Source organism: Peromyscus eremicus, chromosome 9, assembly GCF_949786415.1.
Source record: "Peromyscus eremicus chromosome 9, PerEre_H2_v1, whole genome shotgun sequence".
NCBI lineage: Eukaryota > Metazoa > Chordata > Mammalia > Rodentia > Cricetidae > Peromyscus > Peromyscus eremicus.
The window spans coordinates 92,507,905-92,529,370 of record NC_081425.1 but is presented as its reverse complement, the minus strand read 5'-3'; the positions used below and the strand labels follow the sequence as shown (position 1 = coordinate 92,529,370).

At 49.8% G+C, this 21,466-nt stretch overlaps 1 protein-coding gene and 1 long non-coding RNA gene across 2 annotated transcripts; one reads left to right on the top strand and one right to left on the bottom strand.

The window, feature by feature from the left end:
• Positions 1-848: 848 nt before the first annotated feature.
• LOC131920143 (uncharacterized) lies at positions 849-4,808 on the top strand. Its single transcript, XR_009381516.1, has 2 exons — positions 849-926; positions 4,395-4,808. It is a non-coding gene; the product is annotated as an uncharacterized LOC131920143 (long non-coding RNA).
• Positions 4,809-6,490: 1,682 nt separating this feature from the next.
• On the bottom strand, positions 6,491-20,227 carry LOC131919082 (annexin A8). Its single transcript, XM_059273140.1, has 12 exons — positions 20,198-20,227; positions 17,445-17,535; positions 16,323-16,417; positions 15,032-15,145; positions 14,336-14,426; positions 13,521-13,600; positions 13,072-13,131; positions 12,516-12,609; positions 12,200-12,295; positions 10,559-10,617; positions 9,161-9,283; positions 6,491-7,361 (listed from the first exon to the last, which is right to left on the bottom strand). The coding sequence occupies exons 1-12, from the start codon at positions 20,225-20,227 to the stop codon at positions 7,302-7,304; spliced, it is 993 nt and encodes a 330-aa protein (XP_059129123.1). The 3' UTR covers positions 6,491-7,301.
• Positions 20,228-21,466: the final 1,239 nt, after the last annotated feature.

Sequence of the window (21,466 nt, the reverse complement as noted above, 5' to 3'; positions counted from 1 at the left end):
AGTTTCTTACTGATAAAGGTGAAAATTTTGATGACATCTAGTTTATCATTATTTTTCTATAGGAGTTACTATTTCTGTGTCTTGCCTAAGAAAAAAATTTCTATTCCAAGATTAAAGATAGTCTGTTTTAGCCAGGAGGTGGCGACACACACCTTTAATCCCAGCACTCAGGAGGCAGAGGCAGGCAGCGCTCTATGAATTTGAGGCCAGCCTGATCTTCAGAGAATTCCAGGACAGCCAAGGCAGAGAAACCATCTGGACATGCCCCCTCCCTTCACACACACACACACACACACACACACACACACACACACACACACACACACACGATAGTCTATGTTTTACTTTAGAAGTGCTTTGGTTTTGTTTAACCAGGTCATGTGGATAGGCCACTTCTTGGGGAACAGGATGGGCCAAGAAGGTCAACACTGACCCATGAGGTTTTGAAAATCTTATTGGAGAAATGGATTTTTCAGTGTGAGAGCACCCAACACTCTAGGAACCTGGGGTACATGGCAGCACAGAACCATCCCATCCCAGTGCTGAGGAGGGCCAGGGTTTTCCCTCCAGGGTTTCTCTCAGCAAGGGCCCCTGGGAGCCAGAGTTAATGCCATTTAGCATTAACTTCCGGTCAAAGGAAGCCACCACTAGAGGGCACTGTGAGAGCAGCATTCCAGGCCACCTTGGTGCCCCTTCACCCAGGGATGGAGCTTGCGTTGAGCCCTCCCTGGCTGTCCAGTGTGATGCTGTGGACAGAGGGAGGCTTTATGAGTCATTACAGTGACACCGGAAGGCGGGGGAAGGGTGACCTCATTATCTGCAAGGGACCCTGTCTTTGTTCCCTTAGTGCCAACATATGACATGGCATAGGGAAAAGTTCAGGATGAGAAGCTCAGCGGCCAGAAGCCGGAGGCAGCAGAGACAGGGTAACTGTGGGGAGGTGACAGTTCACCATGACCAAACAACATGCTTCAGCAGCAAAGCATTCTGGGAACAGAAGAATTACTGAGTTTTGGAGAGGAAGATGTAGCCACAAAATAGCGGCCCTAGGGAGTTACTAAATGGTCTAGACAGACTAAGTGGGCCATGTCTACTCATTACTGAGTATCAGGCACACTGAGCATTCAGGACTGACAGACACTGACAGGAGGCAAGCCCCAATTACCAAGCAGGTGGTCTTGGTATTCCATCAGATGGTAGCCCAAGGGCCAGGCCCAGAGCCAGGAATGGTCTGGCAGAGGGATAAGGAAAAACACAGGCCACTGAGTCGGGCAGAGCCCACCTTGACCTCCTGTTCTGAAGGAGCCATGAAAGTGTCTGGAGCCTCGGGCTTAGGCTTGGGGCTCACTGATGAATTTCAGATACTTAAGGTCTCGGTAAGAGTTATGGTTTGCCAGGGCCTGCTCTTTACTGAGGGGACAGGAGTGCACAGGTTTGGGGTACCATCACATTTATAAGTGCTTTCTAGAATGAGGGTTGTTAAGACCAGCCTCCTATAGAGTTGACCCAGAAACCCAAAGTGTTAGGCTGCAAGTATGGCATGGCTTTAGCCCCAGGTTTCTGTTTGCAAGGTTGTCATACCATTGGCAGAATCTCTTCCAAGCGTAGGTGAAGGTGCTCCCTTGCCTATCCCAGCCAGGGCCCCCAACCGCCCGTGGGAACCCTCTGAGCCTGCACTCACTTGCCTGACATCTTACTATCTCTGTGGGCTTGACACACCCTTCCTTTATCGTGTCTGGGACAGACCAGGTCCCTTCTGCTGTTTGCGTTCCTTCTTCCCAGAAGGGAATGTTCTTTCCTGCCCTGTCTACCTGATGAGTGTTGAGTCAGCCTTTAGTGGTGCAAGCTTTACCTTGACATTTTACCTGGCCTAGCCCCAATCTGGCACCACGTAGAATTCGTAATTCCGGTAACAGTGAAGAGCTGACCGCAAATTCATCCCCCCTTTTTATTTCTTGCCAAGAGGATCCTGATATTACCTAAGTATTCAACTTCCAGGAATAAAATCCTTCCATGGCTCAAGAATAAACACTAGCTAGGCCAAGCCCAACATTCCAGCCTTGCCCTCTCTCAGGAAGATACCAAGGCTGAGTGCTTACTCTGGTCACCACCCTTATGCCTCCCTTGACTGGTTGACAGGTACAGCCCTCTCAAGGGGTTCCAACAGTGGCAGACTCAGAGAAACAAGGCCTAGGATCAAAAGAGCTGAGAGCAGCCACGGTCGTCCCTTAGACCTGCCTCTGAGCTATTGTTTAGTGGGGCTGGCTGAGGAGCCACAGAGACTCCCCAGAATGGGAGACCACAAAGGATTGACCCCGTTTAACACCTGTGAGATGTTTTGTCCTCGAATTCTGTACCCTTATTTGTTGTTCATTGGAAAACATTCACTGAACGCCAGATGCACGGTAGACATAGTTGATGTTTTGAATCCGAATTGTCCCCAAATGCTGACCTTTTAAATACCTGGTCCTAAGTTGGTAGTGCCATTTGGGGAGGTTCTTGAAAGTTTAGGAGGTGGGGCCTAGCTGGAAGAAGTAGGTCATAGGGGTCTTTGGTGATATCTGGCACCTTCTTCTCTCATTCTGCTTGCTATGATGCTAGAACCTTGTCGACATATGTTCCTAGCACTGTGATGCTCTGCTCAAGTTAATGTGGACAGAATAGCCATGGACCAAACCCTTTGAAACCATGGGCCCAAATACCTCTTTCTGATTTTAAGTTATTTATGTCAGCTATTTGGTTATAGCAAATAGAAAAGTAACTGACTCAGACACTGAATATTCGGAAATGAACAGGGCAAGGTTCTTACCTTCACAACACTCAGTTTTTCTGAGAAAAACGGGATAGAACAGTAATACTGTGTAACAGGGCTTCCAGCAGGGCCATCTGCTACAGATGCCTGAGCAGAAAGGAATTCCTGAAAGGTTATTGGAAGCCCTCAGAAGCTCTTACAGGAAGAAGGCTGTTTCAAATCACAGCCATAGAACGGATATGGGCTCAATTTTCTGGGCCCAGCTCAGTCCTTGTTCGCTAGCTCACGTTGTAGTGGAGAAAATGGAATCTAGCTCTAAGGGAGTCAGTTACACACCTCCAAGGCAGGCTGGAGCGGACCCCTGGGTATGTTATCTCTCCGAGAGAGCTAAGAAGCAGGAACACCAGGCCAGAGTCATGGCTAGACCACGAGCAGAGAGGACCCATGGTCACAGAGAAACCAGAGCTGCGCCACAGCTCAAGTTGTAAAAGTGGATTCTATTCGGGGCTTGCATGAAGGGAAAAGAGACCTCCCACAGATCCTTCTTAGCTCTGGGGACAGCAGGAGTGAAGGGGACTTAGAATCAAGGAGCAGGGTTAAGGGTCAGTGGAGACACAGGGGTAAAGGGAACTCTGACAAAAGCCACCAAACAGGATTCTTGCTAAAGACAGGCCAGAGTGTTCAAATGTCACTGGGTGATGCTGGGAGAGATGGAGGGTTGCTGCTGTAGCTGGAATCGGAGAAGTGCATGGATGGGCCTCAGAGAAGGTACAGGAGGCCGAAAACTTCAGCTAACGGAGAATCATGACTCCATTTTCCTCTTGTGCTGCAGTTGCACTAAGCAGACCCTAAAGTTTCTTTAAACCGGGTGTGTTTTTAAAAGTCCCACATAACAATTGCAACCATGTCTTTGGAATGGGATTGATCAATGTGGCCCAAAGGTTGTACCAACAAAGTTATCTGGAGCACTAAGGGGGGCATTAGTCACATCCCTTTTCTTCTCTGGCCACCACCAGGGTCATGTGCTAAATTATACCCAATGCAACCACCTGGCAGTGATATCACGTGACCCCTCTTGTACTGAGAGCACGGAGGAAAGGAGGCCTGTGGCTATCCTGCCCCAGTGTCCTCTTCTATGAGACATGGCCATGTGTTCTGTTTTGTGTGATTATCTTAAAGCAGATTATTCTGTGAGGTGTGAACCTGGACACGGTATTTCCTGGGCAGCCTCCACACGAAGTCTGTTTTGGGGTGGCCTCTGAGCAAATTGTGTACCCACTGAGCTGCTGGTGGGTATGCGAATGTAGTGCTGAGAAATCCTAATTCCTCCTGAACCACTTGGGTAGACAGTGACTCGGCACTGAATGGAAGCTGGACATAGGACTTTGCCTGTTAAAAAGAAGGAAAAAGGTGTCATCACCCAGGACAGGATCCAGGTGACACATGCTGCCACAGCTGTTAGTACAGTGGCCATGCTTCAGCAATGCAGTGTTGTAGACTGAATGCCCGTAGAGGAAGCTCCCCTACCCTCCTAGTGTGATGGCATTTGAGACGGGGCCTTTGCAGGTGAGTAGGGCTGGGTGGTTTCTCATGCTGGGACTGGTGATATGAAAGAGAAAGACAGCATTGTTTTTCTCTGTAGGTGAGCACAAAGGACAGAGGACTGTGTGAGAACATAGAGAGATGGCAGCCATCTGCAAGCTGGGAAGACAGCCCCACTAGGAGCTGACAGACCACACCATGCCCTTAGGTTTTCCAGCACCCAGAGCAGTGGAGGAAAAGTGTGAGTTCTTCACAGTGCTCACAGCTGAACATAAAGCTGATGTTATGGGGGCTCCAGTGAACAAGGAAGCCTTCTCTGGGACCTACAGCAGCCCTACAACCTGGCATTGCAGTTTGAGGCCTGGCCCTGCAAGGCTTCCAAAGCTCGCTCCAGCCCCACCGATGGCAGCCTTTCATACGAGTAGACTGTGCTGCACACTGTGATATATTTTGGGAACCACTAGTGATGAATTAAAATATAACCCCCAACTGTTTGACCCTTTTCCCATTGACAGATGAGGTCAGTGTCCCATTTTCTTGAATGTGGGGTGCCATGTGATGTCTTTAATCAATAGGACCTGGGGAAAATGCTGCCATATGACTCACAGAAGACAATACAGTGTCTTCCTTGCCCACTGGGTGACTATGGTAACTTAAGCTAACAAAGAACTCTCCCACCCTGAGGCTCCCATGCCAGGAAGGCTGTATGTAAGAGCCTAGGTTCTATGGCACAGTGGAATGCAGTCTTCCATGACTCGCCAGGCACCCGACACAGGTGTAGAAGTTTCTAGTCTTCTGCTCTACTTGCCCTGACCCTTAGCTTTTCTCTGTGCCATCTCCAGATGTTTCAGAGTAGAGATAAGACATTGTTACTGATCCATGGTTGAGTTCCTGACCTATCCAATCGAGAGCACCAGAAAACTATGGTTTACACCCCTGGTCCAGGGTTGTTTGATATATAGGATCCTACCTGCATTGACAGGTAAGGACAATAAACATACACAGAGAAAGTGACTAAGAGTCGTAGAGCCCGCATGGCAGAGCCAGAGCCCATCCTCCATGCTGAGCCCATGCCTTTTCTATCCTGACCTCTCATTCAGGAAGTGCCTCTACCCTTGGGGCCACTCTTTGGAGTTTGCAAGCTAGAACACGTTCAGAGACCCTGGCTGAAATCAGGATCCAGGAGGGGCAGTTGGAAGGACTACAGAAATTTAGCTTGGGCATTCTTAATGGAATATGTGGCCTGCTTCTGACAAACCATTGAACATTTTGTGCTTTGATAGAGCATGGCAAGCAGTGGGCACGATGGGGCAGACTTGTCTGAGGTGGGAAGGGCTCTACAGACACAGGAAAAAGACAGCGCCATCCAAGAAACCAGTAAGTCACATCTCTGGCTGCGGCCAAGTATACCCTATATATGCCGAGTTCAGCAAGGACCACCCTGGGTGCATGAGTGCTATAGAATACAGAGAAGCTTCAGCTAACTATAATACCCTGTCTAGCCCTGAGATAATGGAATTTGGACAAACTGGGAAGGGAATGCAAACGATCATCATTTAGAAGTTCTGTCCCCAGAGCAACATTGGACACGTGTCACTCCAAGCGTTCCCTTAGGGAAATGGCCACAGGTTCTCCCCCTAAAGCTGTTTCTCACTCTGAGCACTGCTAAACATCCACTGATAGAGCTGGGCAGTGGCTCAGAGGGTAAAGGGCTCACTGCGCAAGCCCGGGGACTTGAGTTGGGATCCCCAACACTCACATAAAAGCTGGGCATGGGTTCCATGTCTGTAACCTCATTACCGCGGAATGGAGACAGGCAGGGCCCAGGAGCCCACCTGTCAGTAAGCTTAGTGGACATCGTGAACTCCAGGTTCACTGAGAGACCCTGTCTCAAAAATGAGGTGGAGAGCCAGGCAGGGTGGCCCACACCTTTAGTCCCAGCAGGCAAATCTCTGAGTTCGAGGCCAGCCTGGTCTGCAGAGCTAGCTAGCTCCAGGACAGCCAGGACTTCACAGAGAAACCCTGTCTCAAGAAACAGAACAACAAAAAATAAAGGTGGAGCAGAAATTGAAGAAGACAATTTGATGTTGACCTCTGGCCTCCTCAGTAGGCAAGCATACCCTCCACCCCAGTGCATGCACACATACCCCGTACAAATCCACAGACTTTTTGAAAGTACAAATATTTATGATTCTGAAAGCTCGATGAATATTAGGAAAAGTTCTCTCAGCTTCTTCAGGCTTGGAGACCAGGAGGAGGTCAGGATTCATAAGCAGGGTTGGGTGCCTTCCTAATCTGCAGGCTTCACCATGGAGGGAACAAGTAGCTGATTTGGCCAAGGCCTGGACAAGCCTGAGTCTCTCAGGCCACAGTGGACTTGGGTCAAGACTGGTTCGTAGTCTAATCTAATGACTGTTATTAGGACGGTGTAAGAATTTTTGTTCATCTACAACCTAACAATTTCTGGACAGTGAATGTTACAGACATCCCAAATGGCAGAGATATGGCTCTTTCTCCATTCCCATGGCTGTGTTTTCTAAAATAGCAGGGTTCTCCAACACCCCCACTGGCTGTCTGATGATGTAGCTCATCGGCTAAGACACCTGCTAGAAATCCATGTTGGCTGGCTCCTTCTCCAAAGACCCTGATTCAGTAGTTGGGCCAGAGTCAAGGCATCTATGTAACCTGTGCCCAGGAGCTTTTGTGGGAGGAAGGAGTGACCCTCAAGCTCCTGCTTGTTCCTGAACGCTGATGTTTCTGCTTGATCAGAGGTAACGCTAGGGTGGGCCTGGTGCAACACCTAGAAATGACTCAGGGGAGAGGTGCAAAGACGAACCCAGGCTGGTCTCACCTTCTGGGTCAGAAGCATTGGGTGAGAAGCACTGGAAATTGGGTGACAAAGACTAAAAGCTGGACGAGGTGTTCCCCACCCCCACCCCACCGATGGTCAGGGCTGAAGCCGCAGGCCCTACGGCTCACACTTCCTGCCCTTGGTCTTCGGATGTCTTCAGGGGTCACTGCCCACAAGGTTCAGCAGGGCATTCTTGTAGTCACCACTGGTGTCACCCTGGAGGAAGGAGGCACATGTGGGTTAGAAGGGGGGGCGTTGTGATGTTGGCCTTGCTCCTCTGTTACCTTGGCTCAGAGTTGTGCTCCTTGGGTGGGGCCTGTCCCTTCAAGGGTTTCTACACCACAGTTCCATGTAATGCCATTCCTCTTTTTTCTCATCTCAGGCTATTCCTTTGATTCCTCTTTTGATTCTCTGTCCAGCTAAATGAGCGGGCCGGGAAGGGGTTTGTGGGAAATGACTCACGGAGATTGAGCCACTCCTAAGCTCTTAGACAAGGAAGGCTTGTGGGTGGTTTCCTTATAGAGTCAACTTCCCCAGGGTTCTCCCTAATGTTTCTCTTAGGACCAGAGGTCCAGAGCCATTCACTTATACAACATGATCCATACGTATTCAACACCTGCTAGGGCACTTCAGGGAGCCCCACTGAAAGCGAGGAACCCAGAGTCACATCTAGACATAGAGCATGGGGCAGAGACAGCTTGGGTTTAGGTCCTGCAGGCCTGGCCCATGGCTCTGTTAACGCACACAGCGCCTCCTTTCGCCTCCCTGAGACCTGTTCTCTCATCTGTAAATGTGATGAGGTACACCTTGTGGGTGACCTAGCAGCAGCACTGGCTGGCCTGTGCTTAGTCTCCTGTCTCCTGACAAGTTGACTGCGAAGTCTAAAATGCAACAAATAATAATTCCAACTCCTCTGTCCTCCTGCCTGCTTCCCTGACGCCATCCTACCTGAAACCTCTTAAGGCAGTGCTTTTTAAATATACAGCTGTCCCTCAGTATCCATTGGAGAACGGTTCCAGGACTCCATGGATACCGAAATATATATGCCCAAGTCCCTGATAGGTAATGCCTCTGGCCTTGGCTATAAGTTATGCACAACCTCCTATACTGTAAACAACCTCTAGATTATTTATAATATCTAATGCAATGGGAATACTATGTAAATAGTCATACCATACTGTTCAGGTATGACAAGAAAAAAAGTATGTACATGTTCGACCTCTAGATTATTTATAATATCTAATGCAATGGGAATACTATGTAAATAGTCATACCATACTGTTCAGGTATGACAAGAAAAAAAGTATGTACATGTTCAGTACAGATACATCTTTTCCTGAATGGTTTTGGTCCTTGGTTGTCTGAACCAGCAAATGCACAGGGCCAGTTATATGTAAACTGTGAATTACTTCTCAAACGTAGTCAATAATCCACCCTGGTAGGAGAACTAGCCACTTGACTGAGCAGCTAAGGAAGACTTAGGGATGGATATGCTTGCCATGATTCGATTTCTGGCAATGAAAAAAAAAGTGTTAGCTTCCAGACAGGCTGATGGTTTCAGTCATAGCATGATGCCATCCCTCTACACTTAGCACCCTGGCACTTCCACTAATTGGAATGTAGGTAAGTGATCACTGGAGCCTAAGAGTTCACTACGAGGACTCCTTAGATGTGGGTTGGAAGGGAATTCTGATGTCTACGGAACTACTTAGTGTCATCGCTCCTTCAGAAATGGTTCCTTTCACGAGGCTTTGGTGTATTCCACAGCTCAAATGAAAAGCCCCTTTCTGGGACAAGGGCAGCCCTCTGAGCTCCATTAGTCTGCACATACTCTTCTGCTACATCCATAGTTACACTTCCCTCCTTCCCAGTCCCTGCATGTGCCACATGGGAACCAGTACAAGTGTGAGATGCCCACTGAGAAGGGATGGTCACCTGTGACATCAGTCATAACACCCCATGTCCAGAGTGTCTGTGTCACAAGTTGGCAGTAAAGTTGGGGACCTGCGTCTTACCATGATCATGCTGCTGAGAGTCTTGCCATACATCTTCTGGAACTGACACTTGATAAGGTTTAAATCAATCTCGCTCCTTGAAACGATGTTCCTTATCAGCGTCCCATCACGTGTCCCTGCTCCCTGGATAAGACAGTGACAATCAACCGCCATGTTGCACATTTCCTATCTACCTCTGTGAGGATGGACAAACCTGCGTGGGGATTTATAAAGGGCCAGAAGTGTAGGAATGGGCCTCTGCTTCAGCAGGGAGAACACAAGAGGTGGGTTTTAATGACACAGTTTTTTTCTTTTCAGAATTCTTTTCTTTGGTGCTGCTAGGGATTGAACCCCAGGACTTGTGCATGCTAGGCAAGTGCTCTAGCACTGAGCTGCATCTACAGCCCGTGACAAAGGGCTCCTCTTTCTCAATCTCCTCACTCATTGGCTGTGCCTTTTCTTCCTGAAGCCCACTGCCTCAAGTTGCTGTATGCATTTGATGTACTGCACCAGGTTCTAGACACAGGAACTCCAGGAAGATTTCTTCTTTGGACAGTGTCACTGTCAAGGTTACTCCACTGGCCATTTCATGAGCAGGACCTTCTGGTTCTCTCTTATCCCTGACTAGCCTTGAGTCAAATGGAGCTTCATGACCAAGGAAATAGCACACTCTGTCCTTCATGGGACAAGGTGTTCAGAAGGCTTGGGGGTGATGGTATGACTCTCGCTTTAGATGGTGCCAGCGTCATGTACTAGAGAAGCTGGGCACTGACATTAGTCACTGATAATTACTGTAAATGTCTCTCCTCCAGTGTAGTTCCCAATTCCAACAGGTCTACTTGTAAGGAGCAGCATGTCCACTTCTGTGGCCAGGGAAGCCTTGTAAACAACAGGCACTCTGAAGCTAGCACCTGGTCATGGGTAGGAAAAATGACATGCCAGATGTGGCAATGTCCCTAGAGTCTGCCTATGTCAAGGGTGTTGGGGTTCCAGCTGTGCCCACATAGGGCCTGCAACAACCAATTTGTTCTCAAAGAGGAGGTATAGTGTAATGAAAAGCACAACCCTATGGGCACAAGATGGATGCATGGCTCAACCACTTAGCAGCCATGTGACCTTGAACAAGTCTTAGTTTCACCACACTTCAGATGGCAGGTGTGATATGGACCTCACAGAGGTGTCAAGGTTCAGTGAGCCTTCAAGGAACACCAGTCAATGCAGCTGCTCAAATGCACCTTCTGGAGATGAGGCTTCCCTTCCCTAGGCCTAGTTTGCCATCTGGGAATGCAAACCCTTCTGATGCATGAGAGTAGGACAAAGGGACCCAGAGTTCAGACAGCAGCAGCTCTGAGCACCCTGGCTGTGCATCTGGCATCATAGAGGGCCGACTCTAAAGGAGGCCGCAGCCAGAACAGTTACCTTCATGGCGTAGTAGAGTCTCTCTGCAAAGTAGCTGTGGAGGTTCCGAGTGCATTTCACTGGCAAACAAGAAAACTCTATTAATAATAGCAGAAGGGTGTAGGTGGTGTTGCATAGTCTTGTGTTTGTTTATATGTTCCTGTGGGCATTAAGGGTTAGTATTGTGTAAAGGCTGACATGTTTCTTTGTGTGCCACCCAGCTTCAAAATGAAGGCTTTGTGTGGGGCAGAGAGAGTGAGGCAAGGAGCAGAGCCTTGGGCAATGGGCACAGCTCCAAAAGCCCTGAGCAGCCAGGCCAAAGGGTGAGATGTGAAATGCACTGGGCACCTGTGGGGCTCATCTGGAATCACCAACTTGGGTCTTCTAGAGGGCATCTTTAAGCTGTCACATTCAGGAAGCATCTCCACATAGAATTTGATGACTTGGTTCCACATAGGTTGCCACAGAATGGTGGCTATAGGTCTCAGAGTTCCCAGTGAGTTAGAAACCCACATTTTGAATTTTCATGTAACAAAAGAGGCTTGGCTTTAAGGACTAGGGTGCTAGGAGTTGTTGGCCTGGAACATGGACCTTATTTTTTTCCTTTCCATAGAAATTTATTTCATGGATTGTGACATTTGTGTTGGGTGATGGTGTTTTAACGCAAGACTTTGAGAGTGTGGGCTGTGTGGGAGGTAGGAATGTATATAAACTCTGTCTTGATTCTGTGTGACTTTGTTACTCAACCTTCTGACACATCTGTGACCTAAGGGTGACTAAGACTTGAAGAAAAATGAGCAGGAACTGCCCATTACAGTGTGGTCCTGTACACGTTTGCTGTTTAGGAGGCATTAGGATTTAGGGTCTATGAGTAGAATCCTAGGTAACATCAGAGTGTGTGTTTAACTCTTGTAACATAGTATAAACCAAATAAACTTTACCACAGTCATCAAAGCTGGCCTGAGAACCTCAGATGTTAGTAACTACTGGAGACATGGGGATAGAGAGAGGAGACCTTAGCTACTGGCCTCCAGAGGCAAGCCTGGGGTGGAGGTAAATGCCTAGCCTAGGAGTCCTCATCTCAGCTCCATTATGTAAGGTGATATGTGGGTGTCCTTCTGCTTGGCTCAGGTGTCTGCTCTACTGTGACTCTTCCCATATGGTTTCAGCTTTAGACCCAAGATGTGCTATGGACAGGTTATGGTAAGCTGACTCGGTCTTCTGTTGCAGGCAAAGTTTTCCATGTTTCTCTTGCTTGGGACTCAAATCACACACCCTCGTTTCTTCAATTAGCTACTTAGATTCGATCCAGAAAGGTGGCTTTGGGCAGGGCTACAGGAACAGAGGCAGAATGCTCTCCAAATATTTGTGGGTAGCCCTGGGCCCTGGTCCTGAGGTCATTGTGGTAACACTCATGTGTATACACACTCACACACAAGCACACTCATGCATCATGGGGGACTATATAAACAGCACAAAGAATAGTTCTCAGCAGGCCACACTGACACTCTTGAGTGCTGTGGTCCCGGGGACCTGGGCTAAAGGGTGCAGATTGAGAGCATTGGGGGTGGGGAGGTGTGCCTTGAGTATAGAACTCCAGTTACTTGCTATCACCTTCTTGGGCTGTGGATGCATGTGCCAAGAGCCAAGCCCCCTTCTTACCCACAGTGAGCATGGCCTCCTCCAGTGAACCATGGGTCTCGCTCTTGATGCTGTCCTCAATGCTCTTGTTGGCAATTTTTTCATATTCCTCGAACACTATGGAGAGAAGGAGTTACTCAAGGGACACATAGATTACATACTGCATGTCAGCGTGCCATCTTTGCCTCCCTCATGGCACAGGGTGAAGAGTTCAGGTATTCATGGCTCTCTTCCCAAGCCTAAGCCACATAAGACTACACATGAGACCTTCCACACAAAGAACAGGTCATGTGCCTAGGGCGCCATGCACCCCTGCATTTCCCCCTCTGCTCCGTACCTCTCATCAGGTGAGTGGCACTGCGTGTACACAGGATGGTGATAAATTTCATCTCATCGGTCCCATGGATCTTCTCACCCGCTGCATACAGATCCTAGTATTGAGACACAAGGAGGTGAGGGAGAACACCAGAGCCCCAGAGCCAGGGCTGTGAGTTAGCTACCATTCACTTGGACAGCCCAATATGGCGGCTCACTGTCCTGAGCTCCTGTTCCACCAATAGTGTTGGCTTAAGGCTCTTCTCTGTCTGGGGCCAGAAGCTGCTTTAGGAAATGCTCCCTCTCCCACTGCTCTGAGAACACTGAGTAACAAGCACTCTCCCAATAGACGGATACACAGAGATCTGCATATGAGTGAGCTCTGGGCTCGGAGAGGATGGCTCTGCCAGGAGCACCCTCGTTCCTTCACTCCCCAGCTTCTCCATTTTCTGCTGCGCTTCTCAGATACCTCACTTTCTTCCTAATCACCACAAGGTGGAGGCTGTAGGGTGGGGTCTGTGCTAAAGACAACTCATAAAGCTCAGGGTTCAGGTGTTAAGGCTGGGGCGCAGAATCACCTGTGCATCTTGGAGGGCCAATCCTGGGTCCACAAAGCCGCTCACATCGTCTCTGCTGCCCTAGGATCAGAGGAAATCACTCTGTAAGGCAGGTCACCAATCAGAAAACACGGGCTGAGGGACAGTGGGGTTCAGAGGGCAGGTAAAGAAGGACTGCTGCTTCCTGGCCATGAGACAAGCCAGCCAGCTGTCTTCATGGTCATTTTTTGGCATTTGTAGGATGGTGGATTCAGTGAGCTAAGCTGGGCAGAGCCTGGCACGTGGCCACACAAAAGCTGAGGTCCTCTGCAGTCAGGACCCTCCTCTCATACCGAGGCACAGATGGTGCCCCCAGACCACTGGGTTTCCCCAGTGCCCAGCCCTCACTCAGAGGCATTGCTCAAGAGCTGCTGCCGGGGTGGGGCGCTATGGATCTCCAAGCCACAGTCCTGGAGTCTGGGTTGTGATACCTGCAGGAGGCACACCAGAATCCGCTCCAGGTAACCACTGGTGTCTGCTTGGATGTCTTCTTCCAGGCTAGACCCGTAGTCTGCAGGAAAACAGAAGCAGAAGACATGGGCAGTGACTGACCCAGGGCCTGCCAGCGCCCACTTTCCTCTCCCATACCTACTTCTCCCTCTTCTGCCATGGGAGGACAAGTTCTTGGCACAGAAGGTGTACGTGTAACAGTTAGATGTCCTGGTGGTAGCCACCCATCTAGGTGATCATTCAGACCCCAAAGTGCCATAAATGTACAACCAAGCCAAAGGGAGAAATAGACTAGGCCGGAGATCCAGACCAAGGCCGTGGGATTGAGACCATTATATTGCCAGATTCAGCAAAGCCACAGCCTTCAGATGACCCTGGCCAGGTACACAACGTGGAGGACTGGCTGGCCTTTGCTTGCCTGGCAGGCTGTGTACTTTGTGGGAGAGTTGGCCAGTGGGGCTCCTCTAGCATAATGTGGCCCTAGCAGATGACCAGTGTTCTGGCTTAGCCCATGGGCAGCCACTAAGTACTCTCCTGTCTCTGCTGCTTCTGTTCCCCAGTAATGCCACAGCGTTAAGGGACATGAGCTCAGCTGAGCACACATCTCTCTTCCCATATCTGAGCTGTGCTCAATTACTGTTGGGCACAGGATTTGGCACATGTCGGTACTGGGTGGACCTGCATGAAAAGACCCTCCAAAGGGTCCTTTCCAGTATGGCCTAGTTCCCTTGGGAACTGCCTGACTCTTATTCCCTGACAGGCTGCCAAACCTCGGCCATCTTTGCAATCCCCTTACCTTCCTCATAGGCTTTCATGATCTCTCTCAGCTGGTTCTTGGTCCGAGAAGCCAGGATCTCAATGATGACTCCTTCTTTGGTTCCTAAGCCCTGGGGACAGAAGCCTCTATGTTCTGGAGTGTTCTGCCCTTGGTCTCCTGCTCTGCCTGTATTGTCTTCTCGGGAGCTGTGGCCACCGCTCTGCCCTCTTCTGATGGGGCATATGTTGAAGGGTGATATTGAATCCCCACCTTTTTCTTGTGACAGCTATTGGGGCAAGGTGTCTCAGCTCTCCTTCTTTATCTGGGTGGTCTCATACAGGTGGTGACACCTCCCCATCCTCTGTCAATGAGGATAAGAACCACCCTACCCTGAAGGTGGGATTAGAGATCACAGCTGTAAAATGCCTGACATAGACCATGGAAGTATCCTTTCAATAGGAATGACTGTGGTTTCTAGGTCTCCATCGCTACTAATCTGTGAAGGTAACAGGAGTTGTGAGAAGTGAAGGATGACCGAGGGGCAGGGCTTGGACTGTAGAGATGGGTTTCTGGCTCCCCTGCACTCCTGGTCCAACCCTATTCTAAGAAGCCCTGATCTGGGCCTTCACTGTGACTGGCCAGCCCCGCTGGTGGGTGGCTGGTGGAGCAGGTTGCAAGCTCATGAGGTAAGCTGGGGCCCCGATGGCCATTCTAATGTATGGCAAAGGGGAGTACCTTCATGGCATCATGGAGCTCCTTGGCCTCGTATCTGTAGGGTGGGTACATGAGGGCCACGATGAGTCTCTCAAATTTGCCACTCAGCTCTGACTTTAAGGTCTCAGTGAGGTCCTAAGGTGGGCAAAAGGAAAGGTGAGATGACTTGTCCTCCAGCCCCCCCGGAGTGCAGGCAGCAGGTGGGGGCCTGGCCTCGAGACTCTTCTTCCCACATGACGGAGGTGTCATGCTGCTGTGGTCAGTCTCCTGGGCCAGGAGCCTCTCTAAACATCATCATCTGTACCTATTAAACAGGGATAATGGAACTTCTGCTTCACACCATTGCTTATGGACTGACAGGGATGTACGGCAACTCGGTGAACATTCTGGGCACATTCTAAACTCAAGAAAATAGAATTGCCATTGCTTTCAAGATGGCAAGATCTGGGCGTGGCAGCATCATGCTTACATCATTAAACGAGTCAGTGAGGGGGAGAAAAAAAAAACAAGTGGGGAAAGAGGGAAGAAGGGGAGAGATTCGGAGATTCCATCTCACACCTGTCTCTTTCTAAGGGCACACGCGTCTACAAGAAGCCACTAAGCCATGCCCAGGTGATCCTTACAGGGCTTTGTCAGACCTGTTGCTTACAAGTCTGGGACCTCAGCAAGTCACTCCACCTCTCTGATGTTGGACACTGAGGACAATGTGTAGCTTGGAGGGGTAAGGAAAAGGAGTTGCGAATGTGTGGTTTCACTGGGGATGCTTGCACTCCATCACAGATGTTTTTGTGTTAAATCTGTGAGCAGAGGGGGATGCTCCAGGCACCCACGTCTAGACACAAACTTCTGTCATTTAATGTGTACCTGTAAATTCCTGGCTCTGTGCTCAGAGAAGCTGGAGTGCCCCTAGAGAGCAGAGTGGCAGGAGAGATGAGGGACATGTAAGTGAACATGAGAAGCATGTGTCTGTGCTGTGGGACAGAAGGGAGCCAGGGCATGCACTGCCAGGGAGCAGGGAAGAGGGAGGCCGGTTCAGATGGTGGGGACAGACAGAGCTGAAGAGAGCCGAGGCTGGATCCTGAGGGAAAACTGAGAACTGTAGGGAGAAAGAATGGAGAAGAAACAGGGCCCGGCCATGCACGGCCAATGCCAGGCCAGGGCTCGGGAGCTATAAATGGGTCTGCCAGATAAAACAGAACAGCGAGAACAACAACTACAGATGACTGAAAGGGTCATTTTAATGCAATGTCCCCTGTGCGTATGTGTCCATCCCCGGAGGAGCTGCTCAGTCTTCAACACCCTTCCCGCTTACCTTGCCAAACTGAGCCTTGAAGGACTTGGCGATCTGCTGCCTCTGCACATTGCTTCTCTTGGTGAGCACATCTATGATGGCCTGCTCATTGGTCCCTGCAAGGGTGTACAATGTGAGAATCCCCTTTTCCTTTGGGGGCATCAGAAAAGACTGGGGAGGGGAGAGGGGAGGAGCCTGCTGGCTGGGCATTTGGGCCATACTATCTGAATAGCCCCAAATGCCCAATTTCCACAGTGTAAACAAGGCACCTAGGTAGCTCACCTCTTGGTTCCCCACCTCCAACTTACATAGTGTTGGGGTGTGGCTCAGGCTTGACTTCATAGTATAGAAACCAGTGACAGGGGTCTTTGGACACCAGCCTTTGAAGTGTGACCTAGTGAGATATCCTCAATCTCTTCCCTTATGTTGGTCACATTAGAGGAAGGTCATGACTAAAAGTCCAGACCATTGTGTCTGAGACCCTGCCCTGTAGGTCTTGTGTAGATCATGGACAAGTAGGCTCAGCTCCTGGAGCCTCCATTTGCTCAGGTGGGAAGCAGGGATAATAGTAAAGATTTCACAGGTAGCAGCGGGTGTGAGAATCTGGTATAGGCACCTCTGGGAATGGTAGTTCTCTTCAGTGCCCCAACTCACTAGGCAGAGCCAGCCAAAGGGTGACTCCGACCTGGAGTGAGACTCAGTCCTAACATAAGCCAGTCCTCTGCCGTTCACAGTCATGCGAGGGTGGTGCTGGAAGAGGTTGGCCGTCTGGCCAGCCAACATGGGGCAGGGGACAAGCTGCAGAATCCATGTGGCTGGTACCCCTGGTGCAGCATCTAAACTCCCATCTCCATGCCCACAGCAGGCCCTGTGCCAATCCATCTTCTGAATTCACAGTGACACCGTGGGTCCAGAGTTCTCGCAGCCGTTTTACAAGTGAGAAATCTCAGACTGACAGCCTTCCCTGTCGTTCTTACTTGGGAATGAACAGTCACTGACCTCAGAGCTGGTGTGATTCTCTGGGGAATGGAGCCACTCAGAATAAAATGGGGACACCTTTAATGCCTGACTGTCCCTGGTATCTCCTTTCTGGGAATGTGAACATGTGGGGCCCCAGTGGTCAGGCCATAGATGGTTACTCACCAATCCCCTTCATGGCTTTGTAGAGGGTTTCTGCATCAGGGTCTGGGTTGAAGTGAGAACTGCCCTTCACAGTGACGCCCTCCTGTTCAACCTGCAAGACAGCCAGGCCTGCTCATCGTGGGAAGTACAGGAAGGGCATAAGGGCCTCGTAGTCCACCCTGTTAGGCTAAGGACCTGCCCTAGGCACTGAGACAGATGGAGCCTTGCAGAACAGCGGCTGAGCTCTCCTGCCCCTTAGCTAACAGGCAGGTGTGGCTGGGACCAGAGGCAGCAGTTAAGAGCACTGGCTATTCTTCCAGAGGACCCTGGTTCGATTCCCAGCACACACATGGCAGCTCACAACTGTCTATAACTCTGGTTCCAGGACTTCTGACACCCTCACACAGACATACATGCAAGCAAAACACCAATGAACATAAAATAAAAATAAATTATCTGTATCTATACTAAGAGAGAGAGAGAGAGAGAGAGAGAGAGAGAGAGAGAGAGAGAGAGAGAGAGAGAGAACAAAACAAAACAAAACCATCTGTTGACTGAGAGCAGGTAGCAGACTGGTCACATGTACCTTTCTCCAGGCCCGTGCACAACAGGATTGATTGGTGGAAATGAATTCATAAGGGATGATTTCTAAAAGCTGAGTGTCTGCCTAGGGAATGGGGAGTTGGACATGTTTTTGTATTTGCAAGGAAGGGTCTAAACCTGTCCTGGTCTCTCCTATGATGAGGTGTGGGTATTTCACAGGGCCAGGGGCGAAGATGAGCATCTCTCTTCCAGGCTCAGATGGTTTGCAAGACCACGGGATCATATCGGGCAGAGGGTGACATTTAGAAAGAACTGCAGGATGTTCTATGGATTATAGAATAAACTTGATAACCAAAGTACACAGACCCTTGCCATACAAGCCTCCAATCCAGGGCATGTGCAAGGGCCGCTTATATGTGTGTTCTGCATAATTTATCAGATGTTTATGATGGACGGCCCTTTGAAAGTGTGTGTTTTAGGGGAAGGAGTGGCGAGGAGTGGAAGGAATTGAATGGGGGAGACCCAGGTCCTTCAGATGGAGAGTTTAGTCAAACCCACACTGGTCATTCACTCACCTGTTCACCAGCTCTTCCACTGTTCCCATCTACCCACCTGCTTTCCTACCCACTCCATCACCCACCTGTTCACTAATTTTCTACCCACCTACACAACCCTCACACCATCTCCTGCCCTCCCCCTTCTCCCCACTTCCTCTTTCCTTCCACTCCCCTCTCATTTCTTCCCCTCCCCATTTCCTTCCCGTTTTCTTCGTTTCCTTTCAAGCATCCTCCATCTATCTCTCCTTTTTTCCCTCTGTTGATTTATCCATCCATCCTTCCACCCAAGCCTCAGGGTAGACCCTGAAAATACAGAACAGGTCCTCATGGATGGTATGTCCTTAAGAGTAAGAAACAAAACATCTTTCTGCATCCTTTGCTTGATCTTCATGTCCCATCTATTGTACCATGTTTTATAACGGGAACTGTTGGAAATAATTCCTGGGGTGAGCCAGTGTGGTCTCAGACGCTGCTCCACTGTCCACACACACATAGTCCTTGTTGTGAGGTCACGTGCGGCTACTACTCGAAGGCCATTGGAGTATTCCTTCTGTAAAGTGTATCGGCCATAATGCTCAGCTCATCCCCATCCCAGGAGTCATATTAGGTGTTAATGCTCCGAGGTACAGGCCAGGAAGCTGGGTTTGGTGGCAAATGGTGTTGCTGGCATTTCACCCACAGCCTGACTCAGAATCTGAGCCCTGTCTTCCTCTCCCACTCTACAATGATTCACTCTTCCCCAGACACTGGTTTTTTTTGGAATGTTTCACTGCAGAGAGCCTCACCCATAGGCATGCTGGTCTTCTGGGAGCATGGGGGTGGGGAACATTTGAGTTCTCACTTCCTTATTTTGCTCCCTGCTCCAAATTGACCTCAGAGATCTATGGATTGAGGAGGGTCCCCATACCCTTCAGGGACCAGTATTTGTCAGCAGCTCTAGGGCTGGCTGGAATATCCCCACATTGAGAAGTCTGTCTCACTTCCCTTGCTAAGGTTGTTATAGAAAGAGGGCAATATTCTGGGAGCCTGTCTGGAGTGGAGATCTGGAGGCATCTATTCCAGCCCCTGTAGGGCGGTCTCAGGCTCCTGATGGAGCTACCCTGAGGACGGTGAGTCCAGACAGATACATCCCAGGCAAAGGTAATTCAGGCTGTCCTGGTTGCTATGTCTAGAACACCTTCCGTCACAGGCACGAAGGAGCTGCCATACTTTTGCCTGATCCCTTCACAGGCTGCTTCCTCAAGGGGATCAAGGGGGCCCTGTTCCGAAGACAGGCCCACTCTGACCATTCTGCCACTCCCTAAGTCCTGTTTCTGATCCAGTTTTGTGCTCAGAGGACATTTGGTCCTCACTGGCTGCCTGGCCAGACACAGAGGACTTGTTGTCCCGAGTCAGCTCTCCTAAGGGTCAATGGCCCGGAGTGACTGAGTCTGTGTCTGGACTCAGGCTGCCCAGACCTAAACACGTACTAGTGTGGCAACTTCGGTGCCTGTCTAGTGCACCTGAGTCTCAGTTTCCTGACTTGCGTGTGAGGCCATCGATACCTGCCTTACAGACTTCTTGCGAGGCTCTAACGACACTGAATGAGAGATGCCTGTAGCAGTGTCCCCACACAGAAGGTTCTGAGAGTGCCAGCATCATCACCACTCTGGTCCCCAAGAGGTTGGCCCTTACCCCTGCCCTATGGAGTGCAGGGCCCGGCATCGGGCCATTTGGTCCAGCAGCTGACTTTAGGAACCGCTCAACACTGAGATCTCCCTGCTGTACGACTGGAGAGAGCCACTGTCCTGGCTCCTTCCCTGAAGGAAGTAATAGCTCCTTTCACCCTATCTTCTACGTCTGTCCTCTCTGTCCAGAGCCCGGGGTGTCTACACCTAAAGCTCTTTCTGGATAGTGACAGTGTGACCAAGATTTCCCTGAAGCTGGACAAGCTTGGGGCCTCCGCCTACAAAGAGCCCGAGGGCTGCTGCAGAGACTCAGGCTTTCTCTGGCCTAAGCTTGCTGATGAGGGACCCGAGCAAGCTGCCTGATGTCCCAGAGCCTCCGCTTTCTCTCTGAGAGTGCCCCAGCTGAGATGAGGAAGCCTTGGGCCTGCTCATGCGGTGATCCCGTTGTACATGAGCTAGGTCTCGCCTCCTCCTGACTTTGACAAATAAGCACTGGAATTCTGTGGTACGAGTCTACTCCCTTTCATACCTTAAGCTGTGGGTATTGATGTTTTCCTTGGACGGCAGTGTGTTGGCCCAGAGCTTTCTCTGGCTTACAGTGCTCCAGGAACCCCCTATTGTTCAAAAGTTAAGCTCCCTAGACTCCTTAGACTGTTATTCAAGGCCTTGATGCTCCATGCTGGCTGCTTCTCCAGGTCTAGATCCAGCCCACTCGGGACATTCAAACCACACAGAGCGAGTTTTCTCCAAAGTTTTACATACCCTATGTCTGCAAGGAGCAACCTTCCCTCCCGGAGTCTCTCCAAGCACAAACTCACACACTGCACACATGCACAGAAGCCCCTCTGTTAAGTGCCCTTTTCCTGCAGAAGTCTCCCTCTGGACTCTCTAGCCCCTTCCTCTTCCCTTTTGCATTTCAAGTTTTTTTTTTTTTTTTTTTTTTTTTTTTGGTTTTTCGAGACAGGGTTTCTCTGTGTAGCTTTGCGCCTTTCCTGGAACTCACTTGGTAGCCCAGGCTGGCCTCGATTTGTTTTTTTTTTTTTAAGTTCTGTTTTGTCTTACTTTAAACTGGCCGTCTTGCTTTTCACATCCCTGCAGTAACTTTTGTAAGCATGGACAGACTTTTTGTTCTTTTTTTTTATTTTTATTTTTCCAGCTTCCTCACCAGGACTTGGCCCAGCAGGTTCAGCCTTTACTTTTTTCTGCCCCCCACCAAGTGCTTATCACCCAACATGGTGCAGGGGACCCACCTCCCCAGATTATCCTCACTTACCCA